The following is a 16,046-nucleotide window of genomic DNA, read 5'->3' on the forward strand; positions in this document are numbered from 1 at the left end:
CAATGAGTTTATCAGGATTTAACCCAAGTTGAAGAACATCCATATTATGCTACATAAAAATTTATTTTTGTAGATCAGAAACAGTCCAATATTGATGATTTCATATGAAGCAAACTAAACCCTTTAAAATTCAATTATGTGCTTCTCTTTGGCATCAATTCTTAATCAAATTCCCTTCTCTGTAGTAGCCAGTACCCCAGGTAGGGGTAGACCAGTGATCCTTGGCACCTCTGTTGTTTTAGAAAGTAGTCTCATAGTGTTTTATGATTTCTTGAGATTTACCTTAGAAATCACCCCCCCACACACACACACAGACACAAACACAATGCTGTGGAAGACACTCATTTCAGTATAACAGAAATGTTAAAAACAAAAAATAAACAAAAGAGTCAAAATATTCAAATATAAGTAAGTTTTACTAACACAAAGGAATATTATGTAGCACTCTGAATGCTTAATGAGTTCTACAGGAAAGGTGTGAGCAAACTGAGGCTAGAGAGAGCTACCTGTTTCTGTAGATACAGGTTTATTGGAAAACAGCATGCCCATTTCTTTGTATAATATATATGGCTGCTTTTGTGTTATGGTAGGAAAAACTTCACACTTTGTAAACATTTTACAGGTTATTAATAAATCTCAGAGGTTCAAGAGAAGATAAAATATCAATGTATTTTCAAGAGACAAAAAAGAGACCTAAGAAAGTGACTAAACTAGATTTATAATCAACCATCATTCCCAATATCATGCACTGCTTCTTCATATAAAGTAGTCTTCTCAAGGGAAAAAAAAAAAAAAAGCTAGAGAGGTAATTATTAAGACATCAGGAGAAACCCAGGAATTATGCAGCAAAGGGTTAAAACCTTAGGAGGTTCTACCTGTATTATTTAAGCTTCACAAAACTATTTTGGGATAACAAGCATTACTTTTCTAATGAAAAAAAGGTGGCTCTGGGAAGTTAGAGAGAAGATTCATATAAGGTTCCCAGATTATGAAGGTCATTGCTTCATCTATGGCATCCTCTAAAAAATGTTCCAGAATATTAACTGACTCATGAGTCACATCCTGTAAGGGCTGCCCATACTTTTCATCTAGGAGCCTTCATGGTCCTTTTCCCATTGTGCAATGTCCATATTGCACTGTCTGGTTTTCAGTCTTCTGATCCTTCTTGCCATGTTTATCAATATAGGAGAGGAGTAAAAGCACACTGTCTCAAGCTTGGACTTCCAAGACAGAATCCAACTCTGCTACTTACTGGCTTCATGATCCTGAGCAAGACACTGTGCCCTCTGTACTTTCAATTTCCTCATGTATTAAATAGAGTTGATAATAATAGTCTCTATCTTACAGTTTATATTTTATGCATTTGAACTCATTTAATTTTCACAACAGCCTACTCTTCTTTCCAAAAAGTCATAAGCATGATGAGAACAGAACTTTTTGTTTATTCTTAGTTAAGAAAAAGTCTAGCATTAGGAAGCAATTGTGCAATTAATTTACTTTTTCTGTACTGGGGATTGAACCCAGGGCATCTGAACACTAAGATGAATCTTCCACCTTTTTTATTTTGAGACAGTATCACACCAATTTGCCCTAATTGGCTTTGAACTGACAATACTCCTGCTTTAAGCTCCTGTATAGCTAAGAACTCAGGCATTTGCCACCACACTGAGCAGAAAAAATTACTGAATAAGTGAATAAGCAAAACTGAATTATAGAAGACAAAGAACAAACACAAATTCCCATTTCAATACTAACACAAGAAACTAAAAAAATAGTAAATTTATAATTAACAAGTGTGATGATATCATGATATCAGAGTTCTAAATTTTAACTCAGAATTAATTCAGAAATGTCAATTTTCCTCCGCACACCTGTTTTTCTAACTGTAAATTTAGTTTGATTTAGAAGTTCCAAAAGTTTCCTAGAGCTTCTCAATTGCACATCCTTATGTATCTGTGGTTCTATGTAAAACCAATAAAGTCAGGTAAATAATTCTCAATAGAGACACATTCCTTCTTTATATACTTAATCTTTTTAAAAATCACTTCTATGATTTTATTGTTATAATTAAAATAGTGTAAATGTGCTTAAATGTTTCACTTCTGAATTTTGATGGCAATTTCTTTTTAAAGTTTTATTTTAAACTGTAGTTTTCACAATCAAAAATAATTTGGTCTTTTTAAGAACCTGAAATTACCTTATAAAAAGCAAAGCAAGGTTACAAAAACAGAACAGGGCTGTGCAGCGCAACAAACTTAGCAGAAAAAAAGGCATTTCCTAGTTCAGAAGCCATGTACCTAATACTGACCCACTGTACCTCTATTATTTTCTTGAATATTCTTGAGATAGCTGTCATTTTCTTACTATTGTAAAATCTTAAGTGATTTTTGACATTAGTATCAATTAAGAAGATGAAGCTTTTGGTTACATTATCCAACTGTAAATGCAGCCATTCTTTTCCCAAAAGAATTTTCATTTATATAAATACTGATTTCTGAAGACTGCTTTGAAAAGATGAGGTGATTTAAGTTTCCATTCATTTATGCCAATTTCTACAGAAAGAAAATTGCCTAAATTTTGAAGAACTTCAAATCCTAGCACTTAAAAGTCAGAAAACTACCATGATTCAGCAACTATTCATGTACTTCTTCAAAATTACCATGAAGTTGCCAAACACTCCCAAAAGCCCCTTTCTTAAATTTCCCACCCACTCTTTCAACAATCCAATTAGAACTACCTAGAAATATTAACCAATTGAAAAACAATATCTTGGGAAACTTTAGAAGTTAAGTTATTCATTCTAGAACTCTTACTTAGCCTATTTTTTTGTTTGTTTTTGTTTTTGGTACCGGGCATCGAACTCTGGACCTTGTGCTTGTGAGGCAGGCACCGGAACCACTGAGCTAAATCCCCGGCCAAGCCTATGGTTTTTTGACACTAAGGAGCCTGATCGAAAAAGAAAAGAAAATCACTTAGGTTTTGTTCTGCTGTTTCTCTGCCTAATAATATAATTAGAAAATATTGAAATGCTTATTTTACATGCACACTGGCTAAGAGACAAGCACAGTTTAGGGAAAAGGATCCAGTTCTGCCACTTATTTCTGTAGTCTGTTGTAAGCCTCAATTTCTACTTCTGATATAAGAATGATGTCCATGTCTGATACTACTGGACTACTATAAACAAGAAAGATGATTTTGAAGTTTGAAAAGTTTGAAATGTTATAAAACACTGAACAAGTAACAATATAAACACTGTTGCCATGGTGAATATAAAGCTAAGACTTTATACATGCCTTCAAATAATGTATATTCTACTCTAAAATAACTCAGCCGCTGACACTGGGTTCTACCTGTCGCACTGTGGTTTCCAAAATGAGATGAAAAGATGACGTTTGAGGGCCAGGGATTTAGCTCAGTGGTTTTGCTGCCTGCTGCGCAAGCACAAGGACCCTAGTTTGATCTCCAGTACCAAAAAAAAAAAAAAAAGATGACGTTTGAATATTGAAAAGTAATATAATTTTTGTTTATGTTTGTAATATACAAATAATGTTGATACCAGTTTCCACTATTATGTAATATTAAAAGCAATGCTGATATCCTCAGCAGTTCCATGGTCAGGTGTTCACTTGAAACGTAGTGTGCTAGGTAAGTACCTGTGAAATGGTTAGGACACAGCACATTCCCTTCTACATGTGCCCACTTTAAAAGACCAAAGCATCTTAGCTGATTTAGTCAATCTACTTCTGATAAAATAAAGATGTAACCTAAGACATAAAGAAAGCAAGATCAGGGCTGGGGATTTAGCTCAGTGGCACCACGCCTGTCTTGCGAGCACAAGGTCCTGAGTCGGGAAAAAGTTTTTTAAAAAGAAAGAAAAGAAGCCAAGATCTATAAATATTGATGCATACATATGAAAATGGAAAAGTGTACAGTTACTGTATTCTGAGTTCTTTAACCATATTAAATGATGAGTCTTTGAAAACAGATGGTTGGTTTTTAAATTTCTTTTCTGAAAGCATATAGTTTGAACAGCTATATCACTGTGCTGGTCACTTTTTAATCATATTCATCCATAAAGCAAATGTTGTAGTTAAAATCTACTAAATTATCATTCCTAGTACCAATCAGTAATTCTTTTAAAGTTTTCTAAAGCTGTGAAACTTCCATACTTTTAACAAAGTTATGTCAAAACCTACTGAAATTCTTTTATTTAGAAGATTTTAAAACACATTAGAAAATACTTCAGTCGTGGAAACTACTGGTAATAGAGATTCCAACATTGCTTTTTTTCCAGTAAAATCATGATATATTTTGCATTACTTTTCAAATGATATCTCTATGAAATGTATAACAATTGTTTGACACTGATATATATTATTTAATCACTTAGTTTTTCATATGTATTATAACCAAAACATTAGTATACTGACATATATTCTACACATACTGTGGAATACATGAAAGTTTTTCATTTAAGTCCAATCATGAAGATGATTTACCACTTCAGAAAACAGTACTTAACATAAAATTAATGATTTAATCATAAAACATGGAGATAGTCAATCTGATTAATACTGAAAATAATCTTTTACTTAATTTTTTGCCCTTTGTTTACTTTAGACATCTACATATCCACTTCTACTTTTTGGCAAGACTACAGTTTGAGTAAAAGCCCTTAGAGGATATAACTAGAGAGAACAAGGCAAATCTTACCAAACTGGTACTTTGCTAAACCCCTCCCAAGAGTACCTTGTCTTTCCTCAGAAAGAAGCCAAATCCCTTAAAACCATTCCAAGAATTAGCTTTAGTTTTCTGCTTACTAAAAAGGCTGAACTGTTTATTTAAAAAGATGAATTTTAATGAGTTGCAAAACTGCCAGGAAATTACTACAGTGGTTACAACCAAAGAATATATAGCATTTTACAGAAAAAGTTGGCAGTTAGATTTACATGTGAGAATGGCAGATCTTGAGTCTGATTATTCCCAGTGCTGGACACTTAATTTTAACCAAAATATACATTCTAGAATTAGCTAAGAAAATAGCTATTTGACACTCAGCAAAATAGTCAAAGTCCTCGGGCTTACTCATTTATTTGCCCTAAACTTGTAACTGCAATGTTGGAAGAAATTTAAGAATTTAATCCATCCATTAGCTCCTGCTCCTCACTACATTTAACAGAGGTGGGATATAATCTGGAGCATTCCAGAACAGATAAAATCAGTTGTTATTCAGGCTTCAGGGAATCAGTACAAAACTATTTGTTTCCCTTGACAGCTACATAAGATTTACTAGTTCTCAAAATTAGAACTTTAGTTTTTTTTAAACTTAGAACCCTATCTTAGCCTCTATAGTAAAAAGAATAAATTTTAAAAGTTTAATCTCTTTTCCACTGAGTCATTCAACAAATACCCCCTGAGGATCCATCATAACCTCTAAGGACACAGAGATAACACTACTGGAAATACATCAATAAAAAACATCACCACAATTATGTACTGTTCAGTTATCTTTTACAAATATTTATTAAAAGGCTATTGTTTTCCAGTTATTTGTCACATATTGCATTACATGTAGGGAATAAAAATGGTTATTGATACAGGGTTAGCTCTTGCCCTAATGGAGTTTAAAGACCAGAGGGGAAGAGAACAAGCCGTTATAACAGAAAATGCAAAGCCCTATCATATTGTGGGGCCTTCTAACATAGATTTGCAATTCCAATGGTTTCCAGAATTGAAATAGATACAACATTACTTGAGAAACAAAAATCTTTGGTAATTTTTTAAAACTCCATATTAGATGCATTCCCATATAAATGAATATAAGTGATATATAATCTATGTAAACATATGTATATCAGTTGCCTTGACAGTATTTACATCTTGAAAATCAGCTTGAAATGTACCAACTCTTTATGATGAATGTAATAATTATGTAATGCAAACATATACTAATAAAAATGTTTAAAAAAGAAAAAAATATACAATACTTTTAGAGCTCTGAAGGCAGGTAACCTGGTAATGTTTTAGAGCAGATAGCTAAAATAAACATAGCACCATTCTGATTTGTGTTTCTAGGACACAGTAAAATTCTTTGTAAATTTTCTGGCATTATTTGTGAAATGTATAAAATGTCATTTTTCTTCCAAGAACCTAGGAAGTTCTGTGTGCATTAAATGCTGAAGACATAGAGGGAGAAATACAAACTTTAAACCTGTAAGAAGATGAAGACATGCTATCAAATCATTCCAGTATAATAAGCATGAAACCAAAGGTACCTGAAAAGTGCTGTGAGAACCAAAGTAATGGAGTTTCCTCCACTAATGGACCTTCATACTCAAGGTCCTGAGTGAAGAATTTATCAAGTCCAGAGGTAAGATGGAAAAAAGTATTTTGTAGGTATTTAGGAGATACCTAAAATAGCAGACCAGGTCCTCCCACATGGTAGACAATTGTCATCCTTGCTGACAAACTACTATCTAGAGAAAAATTTCTCTATTCAAGTGAAGACAGAGGAGAAAAGTCCTCCCAGATATGTGAGGTGTACCCCACATTTTAGGTCTACCAAATAAGCTCTAAATCAAGTTAAGAGGAAATGAGTCTATTGTTGAGGAGGAAAGAGCTAAAAATGATAGCAATCAGTATGAACAATGGTATAATTAAGAGAAGCCTATTTGGCAAGAGATTTAATGTGTATGTAGTTTGATGTTTAAAAGTGTTCTTTCCAATTTTGACTCTATAAAGGCAAAAAGAAAGTAAGTTTTCATCCTGAATGAATTTTAGTCAAGAATCTGAGTAGCCTAATTGGCAAAGAAGTCTAAACTTCGAAAGCAATTCCTCTAACACCTTAATAGGAACCAATGCAGTAACTCCATTAATAAAACATTCATGATGCTTATATATTGGAATTCACCAGAAAATCTACCTAAATATGTCTAAGTATCATTTACATAATTTTTTTCCGGTACAGGGGATCAAACTTAGGACCTTGCGCTTGCGAGGCAGGCAGGGTGCCACTGAGCTAAATCCCCAGCCCCACAATTATATGATTCTTTTGCAAAATGGCTTTTTTTTTTTTTTTTTTTTTTACTTTTTATTCCAGGGAAGTTCTTGTGCTTGAAAGACTAGCTCTAACAAGTTAGAAGTTATATGAGATTAGGCATTGTAAGACTAATTTTCTTTATCTGTACAATGGAATTACTAGTATCCACTTTACAGGCTTTTAAATTATAGTTTTTAAAATTTATAGTTTTTTAAATTTATAGTTATGTTTTTAGCACAAGGTTGCCACCTATTGCAAAAAGCAGGGCCAGAGCAGGGTGGGGACAGGGGTGTAAGGTATTAACCATACCATTTTTCTAGCCAGAGGCTACGGGCTATAGGTGTATAGGTCTGAAGGAAGATCTTTAGATGCCTCCCTTATCTGAGACAGCCTCTGTTTAGTTTCTGTGAACATGTACCACATGATCATCTTCCCTCCAGTAACTTACAGGTGTCCATCTCAAGAAATTCCCAAAACCTTATTTTCTTCTTACATTAGGTTCTTGAATTGGTTCCTCAAAGTAAGTAGAAAAAGCACTCAGAGAGAAGCAACTTAACTATAAAATCTGTACTGTGAATAATCAAAGGGAACACAAATTTCAAATCTTGAGCAGTCTGGAAAAAGTCATTTCAATAGAAGAATATTCAAACAATTCAACAACAAAACAACACTTAACATCTTGTATGTTATTCTTTTTATTAAAAAGCTGAACGGTAAAGCCACCTAAGACTTCATTTCTTCCAGATAGATTTTCTCCTTTTTCCTGTGCAGTTTCTGGTTGTTCACACTCCATAATGGTGGTTAGTGCTTTCCAAGGAAATGTTCAGGAGGCAGCTGCCTTGGAGGTAGGTCACCAGGACTCCTCTGTATTTTAAATAAAGACTCCAAATAAAGGCTCCAAAGTGGGTGCAGCTGCACAGTCCTTGCTAGCTGCTAGAGGTAGGTCCACTGCTGTATGCTGCTCTGCTTTTTAGGCCCAAAGTCTGTTCTTGGCTGTGGTTTTAAAAAAGCCCCTCAACAGATGCTCTACTTAATAACTACAAGACAACAAAAACTAGAATTACAAGCCAACAAGATCACACTCTTTCTTAATAATACTTTATCATGTTAATTTCTGTTAAGTAAAAAAAAAAATACCAGCACTGATATTTGAGACTCTGGTATTTTTTTAATGCTATTTAAGACAGTCACAAAAAGCTGCCATTCTCCAGCTCAATGCCTAAGCAACAGGTATTATCCATGCAGCCAACATGCTTAAGAAGCACATGCATCTAAAAAGAACTGCTACTCTGAAAACCTAATAAGATTTGGAACTGCAGTTAAGAAGCAGTCTAAGTTTGAGCAACTTAAATAGGTACCACCATGTATCACTTAACAAATTCTAAAGGTAGGCTTACTGCTGTTGGTTGGATATAGCCAATTACATGTTAACCATTTACAGAATAATACCAGAGCTTATCTTTTCAGCTGTTGGGGGTAAGTCTCCTTAAGTAAGCAAAAGGGACAGAATTTCATAATTCTGAGGGCAACTTGTATTTTGTAAAAAAAAAAAAAAAAAAAAAAAATCAATCTGTTTTGGCAAAGTTTCCTATTTTATCTTTCTCTTAAATTACCACCATGCAATATATTAAAAATCCTGAAATAAAGAAAATAAACACATTCCAAACTAATAGAATTAAGAAAAAACATCTTGTTAGTTTCAGCCTTGTGCTCACTTTGATCTGTTATTAGTGGCAGCCTGGAATAATCTTTAAAGCTTAACAAGAGAACGTACCACAATTGATGAAAAATTTCTACTTGACAAAAGTGTAGGACATTACTAGTTTCTTATAAAGTTTATAAAATCCTGACGTTAGGTAAGGATATAGTGCTTTCAACACTGGTTCCCAGCTCCCTTTTCATTCTCAGTTTTCGTACTTAGATACAAGAAAAAGAAGAAAGGAAAGGGGGAAAGAAAATGATTTTAACACATGAGGAAGGGTAAATCCCTATCAGCTTTTTCTGTACCATCCATTTTTTTCAATCAAAATCTTAGACATCTATATTTATGTGACCAGCATGAGCTGTGATTTAAATACCTATCTTGAAAATGCGAAGAACATGTAAAGAGTGAAAAAGTTCCAAAAAAAAATTAAAAAAAAAAAAAGATCCTTGTCTTTCCTTTTCAGTGAATATTCTAAGTTCTTAAAAGAAGCCACTTTTAAAAAGATGAGTGATGTTTCTAAGGGGAAGAGTGACTTCTCAGAAACAGCCTCATTTCTACTGAAAGAGACTCCCAAAGCTCCATGGTCTCACATGGTTCTTCCTTTAGTGTTTCTGAAAAGAACAGACAACCTGAGGCAGCCTAGTTACTTGAAGAATGTGTGCTGAACTTGAGCCAGCCTTTTCTTAATAGGGACTTTACCTTTTTGAGTTCATGTCTACTGAGATTACAAGTATTACTCTTTGGACCAGATGTGTGCAAACACAGCACAAAAATGGAAAACACGATAATGCAGGCATATCAGAAATAGCAGAAAAGCAGGCTTAAGCAAGAAGTCTGTAAGAATAACCTCTGTGGTCACCTTTTTTTCAGATGAATAAATAGACATTGATCTGCATAAGCCAAAAGGGAAAGGGAGAAGCTGGCTTTTAATAATAAGTTAAAAATATTTCATTGGAGCTCACCCAGTTTGTTCCTCAGATGTGGTAAATCATACATCCCCACAGATCCCAGCTGCATGAACAACTGACTGACAAAATCAGTGACATCCTATGAAGAATTTATATTGGTAAACTGAGTTATGGTGAAATTATACATTATCAAGAAAACAAAATTGGCATGCATTAAATGGTAATCTTCTGATACTTTCCCTCAACTGAAACACTAATAAAAAGGCTAAAATTCTGAGCTTGATATATTGAATCTTGTATACCTACCTCAAAAATAATTCTGTAGTTGTCATATCTTAAAAGGGATTATAGAAGGCACAGTGAAAAATAGGGGTATGATTGCTAAATCTTTCATTTTGGAAACAGGATTGACATTACTGGTTGTTGTTACAAGCTTAAAATTGACCAACTACTGGCACATAAAATGGGCAATTAAGTACTCTGATAAGTGATTCTCAAAATGTTGATTTTAAGTAGCAACCTGCTTTAGAAACACCCATAACAGTATTGTTCTTTAGTTTATAATTCTATTAATATTGAAGGGCATGAAAGGAGAGCCCAATTAGAAATTGTTTAGATGAATCTCACTATCATCTAATAAATTTTTAGCCATAACAAGTCTCATTTCCTTTCTGTGTATTTTTTCCAGCCTTTCAGTATCTTAATCTTCAAAATAAAAGTCAGTTCCTTCTCTACAGCTTTGTAGTCCACTCAATTTCTTTCACCACCTCAGAAAAAGTGAAATGAGAAAACAGTAAAGGTTAAAAGTCCTATTCAACCAGAGGGCATTCTTTAGAGCTTAGTTTGTGTCACATGACTTCCTGCCTCTGGGCAATTTGGTAGGGAATTTAGGATGCTGTACAGACCAGCTTTACCCACGTTTATCATTAAAAACAATAATGAATCAACTACATAAAACCATAAAAGAAAGGAAAAAGAATCAGCCACTTACCACACAAAGTCAGACATCATTATTTTTAATCTCGGTTTTGTTGCATTGTGCTTTTATATGGGAGACTGGTTGCTTTTAATATGCAAGACACTTTAAAGAGGTGTAGATTTGCCAGGGTGCTAAGTATAACTAAATGGTAAATACTATTAAAATCTGGTTGTCTTAGAAACTGGCCTGCAGATAATATCATCATTTATTTTGGCCACACAATCTTTCAAAAGAAAGCCTCTGAGAACTTTCCATTTGGCCATGGAACTAATTACCCTCTTTGTTTTACATAAAGTTGTTCCAAAGGCTTAGGAGCCTAGATGGGCCCTAACTGCATCTGAGTGTATAATCTCTCTAAAGTGATCAGATAACAAATGCCTGGAAAAGATGAATAAAAAAAGAATCTTTTGCTTCCTGCCCAACTCTATGCAAAAACATTCAATGTCAAGATTTATTTCCTTCTAAGTTTTATCTTGCTTGAAATCACATGTAAAAAATGATAGATTATCTCCATTCCACCCCTTATTTTTCAAGCAGTTAAAAACAAATAGAAAAAGTTTAGGAATCTCAAATCAGGAAAAATGCTCATCTTTTAGCTGAGGCCTAAATAGGGAGAATTGAGTAAATCAAGTCCCTAGGAATTGGAAAGGTATCACAATGGATACAAAGCTGAAGTGAAGAGAATGGTGAAGGAGCAATACTTGCTTGCTGGACTGCAGGATACTTAAGGGGAAGAGAAAGTACAGCAGAAGTTCTAATAGAAGACCCTGCTAAGAAGCACCTATCCCACAGACTCTGGCAGGCACAACAAAAGCAACACATAACTGAAGAAGGCAGAGGGAAGCCAGTGGTATGATCTGGTATGAGTCAGTAGAGAGATCTGGAAACACCATTCATTTGTGGAGTAACAATATACAGAGTAATGATACCAGATATACACCCCAAAGCATTCAGATATTTTTGTAATGGCTTGGGTTGAACAGATCCAGTTTGCATAAGACACTGAAATTGACATAGCAAATATAACTTAACTTTTCATAATTCCTTATTTAAAAAAATAAAGACATTCTCTAAGTCTGGAGGAAAAATTCACCTGTGCTTTACTAACTAAAAAAGACTTAGTTTTTTTGAGGTACACATCCCTCCCACTATGGTTTCCCAGCACACTATAGGAAATACAAGTTTTCTGTTAACAAATGTCACAAAAAATGCTTGACTTTCCTAAGTCAACGTGACCTTATAATTTTCTTAAATTTCTAAATCTTCATTCTCATCATTCTTGCAGTAATTGTATTTGATAAAATCATATATTTATTACTTTGAAAAATGTTTATCTACAATTATGTTGAGATACGTAAAAAAACCCAATTATTTATGTCTATTCTACTCTGATTATCAAAATTATAATTCTTATTACAAGGCCTAACTACTGACCACAATGATTGATTTTTTTTCTACAAGAAAAACAAACAAACAAAAAACAAAAACAAAAACACATGGCCCTGATAATGGTGGTTCTGTCAAATGGTAACTTTGTAAAATACATAACAAATCAGTTGGGGAGGAATGCTCTTCCTATGTTATTCCAGGTGAAGGAAACAGTCCAATGCCATCCAGAAGCACATGTTTAGACAAGGTTCCAATGTACCTGCCAAATTGCTGACTGCATTTGCATACACATTCTCTCCTTCCCCCTTATGGGTGAGGACACTTACCTTCATTTGGCTTTAAAAACTGGCTTCCTTTTGACCTAATGTGACTTCCGTTCCAAGGATATTACAGAATACTGTACCAAATCTTCCTACACTGATCTAAAAAGAAAGGCAAAGACCGAGCTCCAACTCTTCATTCAGCCATCAGATGTTCCTTGTGTACCCGATGAAAAAATATTGAGGGAAACTGCCCTTGTCTACTTCTAATTATTATCTCTGGTAATTAAATGATTTTAGTAGTTTCTGCACCAGTTTCTCCAATTCTCCAGTACTTTAGAATGAGAAGTCTTCTAATGCATGTGGATAAATCACTCATCTATTTACGTGCTACTACCCTCCTCCCACTTCGTAATTTATTCAATTTATTTCTGAATTGCTTTCTACATCACCTATTTTATTTTTAACAAATATTAACCAAATACCTATTGGGTGGCCAAAAGAAGGGACAGAGGAAGACAAAGAGGACACAATGGTGACAAAGACCATAAATTATGCACAGAATCACGGTGCATCACAAAAATCCAATCTTTTTTTTCCATGGTACTAGAGAGTAAACCCAGGGAGCAATACACTTCATGTCCAGCCCTTTTTATCCTGAAACAGGGTCTCACTGCCTCGCCCTGGCTGGTCTTGAACTTGTGATCCTCCTGCCTCAGTGTGCACCACCAGACCAAGACATTAGCTGTCTATTGCTGCTTTGTCTTTTGTCATCCTTAACAGATTCATTCTCCACTTTCCCACAAGTACTTATTATAAATAGCCAACTCTTACCAGATGCTCCAAAGTCTGTAAACTCTGCCCCATAAAAATATGTTTTTATTTATACTCTGTGTATATAATGAGAAACAGCTAGTTTCAGACTTGCAAATTCAATGTACTTGAACCATTTAATACTTAGCTTACAGGAAAAGTTCCAATTCTTTCAGAACATATGGGAAAGACTGCACTCTTGTGCTGAACTCTTTTAGGCCAGAGTGTGTCTGCAACTTGAAGCGGTATGCTTGAATATAAGAATGGACAACAGTCTCTCCTAGTGAAAGAAGACAAAACACAAGCTGGACCACCTGGGCTAGCTTTCACTTCAATCAGCCCAACAAACAGAGTAACTCCTGCTTTGTACTTCTATGCTATTTAGTCCTATAAACTACTCATATTAACCTATCTAGTACTCTGTACTACTTTCAGTGAGTCATTTGGGTCAATTTCTCAGTGCCAACAAGCAATAAGAAAAGTAGCATATAGCCTAAGAATACAAAATTTACAACCTCCTTATGTTTCCTACAGATTCAGTAGAAGGCCAAGTGAGTAAGGTAACATTTAGAAATAAATGTGTAGAAATAAAGTTAAGAATTCTGTCATACTTACAAAATGTAAATGTAAATATAATGGATTGGACATATTCAAACAAAGAACAGGCTTCTTTTTTAAACCTTCTGAGATTGTAATTTTAAATAAAGAGAAAAAATTACACTAACTTTTCTTGGAAAAAGTGGTATCAAGTCTGGTAACATTCTTGATCTAAGATTAAAATTCTAAAGGCTTCTGATCAGAAGAGATTTCAGACATCAGATAAAATCAATAGAAACTTAAACCAACCTTAAAGAAGGCAAACCACTTGTAGTCATTCAGCACAATCTCGAAGCCTTGGTTATAAATAATGGTGAAATATCCAGTATTGCCAAAGTCATCATAGGCTGTATCCATCTTCTTAAGGTGCACCGCTACTTTTTTTTCTGGTGGTTCTAAAGAAGAGAAAATGTATATATAACAAAGGAAAGTTATTTGAACTTCAGTGGTGATAGTGATCTCTTCCATAATTTCTAGCATTTGATTTAGCAGCTTTTCCTTCATGCTAATCCAGTTTGGGCCCTCAGTCTGGCTTATGAAGAAATCAGTCTCCATCTTATTACCTCTGTACAGTCCTGAGAAATGGCAAGCAGTCTGGGGGAAAAAATTCCACTCAAGAAATAAGGAATGTATGATGCTCAAAATTACAGGGAGAAATGGGAGAAAAAAAGTTATGGTCAAAAAGTAAAAAATAAAAGCTATGGAAGTAGGTAAAAAGATCAGCCATCTATGAACTCATGCAGACAAAGTGTGAAGCCCAGAAGACAGGAAATGATCAATTCTGATAAGAAATGAAGTATCCTTTTTTTTTTTTCAACAGCTCTAACATGAGAACCTCAGAATATGAACCTTCACACTCATCAAACTTAGTTTCTATCCCATAAAGCTAATGTGTGCTGACAAGAATTGTATGTCTAACTTTCAGAAGATGAGGGCTCAGATCTGTGGGTGTCTTTGATTACTGTATTAAGGTCAAAAGTGGTTCACAGGCCGAGGCTGCCAGCAAGGGTTTCAGATGTGTCCCTCTAGAGATGTCTGCCCTTTAGATAGTCCTTCCTTGTTTTAGATTAATATTCTGAAAGGAGACTGCATGTGACTGGGCACTGCAAATCCTGATTTCCCTTCCACTCATCTCTGCTCAATTTATAAGCAACAATAAGTATACAATATAAGTATACAAAGTCCAAGAGTAAGAAAAGCCGCAGTTATCTGGAGTTAAAAGTTTTTTGATAAGCCAGATTACTTGACAACTGCCCTGTTGATGAGAACAATTACAGCTCAGAGCTTCATTCACTCTGTGCAGCTTGTAGAGGGCAAGGCTTTGGGCAGACCCAGTCTTCTGACTCCAGCTTTGCTCAACCTCTTCACTGGCCTCGTGGTCCCAGGGTCAGCCAAGCTCCTGAGGGCTGCCTGTGTTTGCTCACTAGATACTTGACAGCCTTCCCAGAGCCAGGCTTGCGCTTGTCTCAGGGCACTTGAAAGTGTAATTACTGGATAAAACTTTAAAAAGAAAAAAAAGTTTGTATACCCCCTACAATACACGAAACGAAGCAGAGGGGTAGCAGAAATTTTGTAGAACTAGTAGCAAACATCATTGCACGTCCAAAGAACTTAGAAAAACCTTCCAGATTGGACCAGGGAATCAAGATTGCAGTTCTCAACTTTCTCCTAAACTAAAGCAACCCAAAAAACGAGGGGGATAAAAAGTTCTTGAGAAAGAGTTGAGGCCCGGAGATACCAAGTTGTGAAGTTCGAAGTTGTCAGCAGAGCAAGTTTACGCTGCCTGGACTGCGGCCAAGCTCTCCCGGCCAACCGCACGTGTCTGCCGGGGAGAGGACTGGGGTCTGGGGCAGGACCGGGGGCAGGGCGGGAGGCTTACCCATGGCCGAGCAGTTGACGTCGCGCCCGGAGCCGCCGGGGCCCACCTGGAAGACCCAGGTGCCCAGCAGGTCCGGGTAGGTGCAGTTGGCCGGCGTATCGCAGCGCACGCCGCGGAGTCCTAGCAGGAGCAGCAGGAGGGCGGCGAGCAGCGAGTGCGGCCGAAGACCCATGTTGCAGGGTCGGGAGAGACGCCGGACGGCGCGCAGGAAGAAGCCCGAACGAGGCGGGCGGGGAGTCAGGAGACCCGGTGGCTGCAGCCCTGAAATAGCCCGAAGCCCGGAAACGGGGCCGGGGGGCGGGGCCGCGGCGGGGGGAGGGGGACTCCGGGCAGTCCCGCCCTCAGGTGTGGTCCGGAGCAGGCGGCTACTTAGCTGCTGCACGGGGACCCCTACCCTGAGAGGTGGGAGGGACTCTGTTGCTAAGGGACTTTCAAATCCTTGCACTGCCAGGTTAACTAAAACAGGATCTGGTCAGG

General features: G+C 36.1%; 1 protein-coding gene across 1 annotated transcript in view; it reads right to left on the bottom strand.

The window, feature by feature from the left end:
• Positions 1–15,838, bottom strand: part of Ctsc (cathepsin C) — a 32,718-nt gene extending 16,880 nt beyond the window's left edge. The window contains exons 1-2 of the mRNA XM_004868209.4: positions 15,570–15,838; positions 13,940–14,085 (exon numbers count right to left, since the gene is read on the bottom strand). Coding sequence (XP_004868266.1) covers positions 13,940–14,085; positions 15,570–15,741 — 318 coding nt within the window. The 5' untranslated portion in view covers positions 15,742–15,838. The remainder of the gene's footprint in view (positions 1–13,939; positions 14,086–15,569) is intronic.
• Between the last annotated feature and the right edge of the window lie 208 nt (positions 15,839–16,046).

This window comes from Heterocephalus glaber, unplaced genomic scaffold, assembly GCF_053883595.1.
Source record: "Heterocephalus glaber isolate CG9 unplaced genomic scaffold, H.glaber_assembly_v1.0 deba00001429, whole genome shotgun sequence".
NCBI lineage: Eukaryota > Metazoa > Chordata > Mammalia > Rodentia > Bathyergidae > Heterocephalus > Heterocephalus glaber.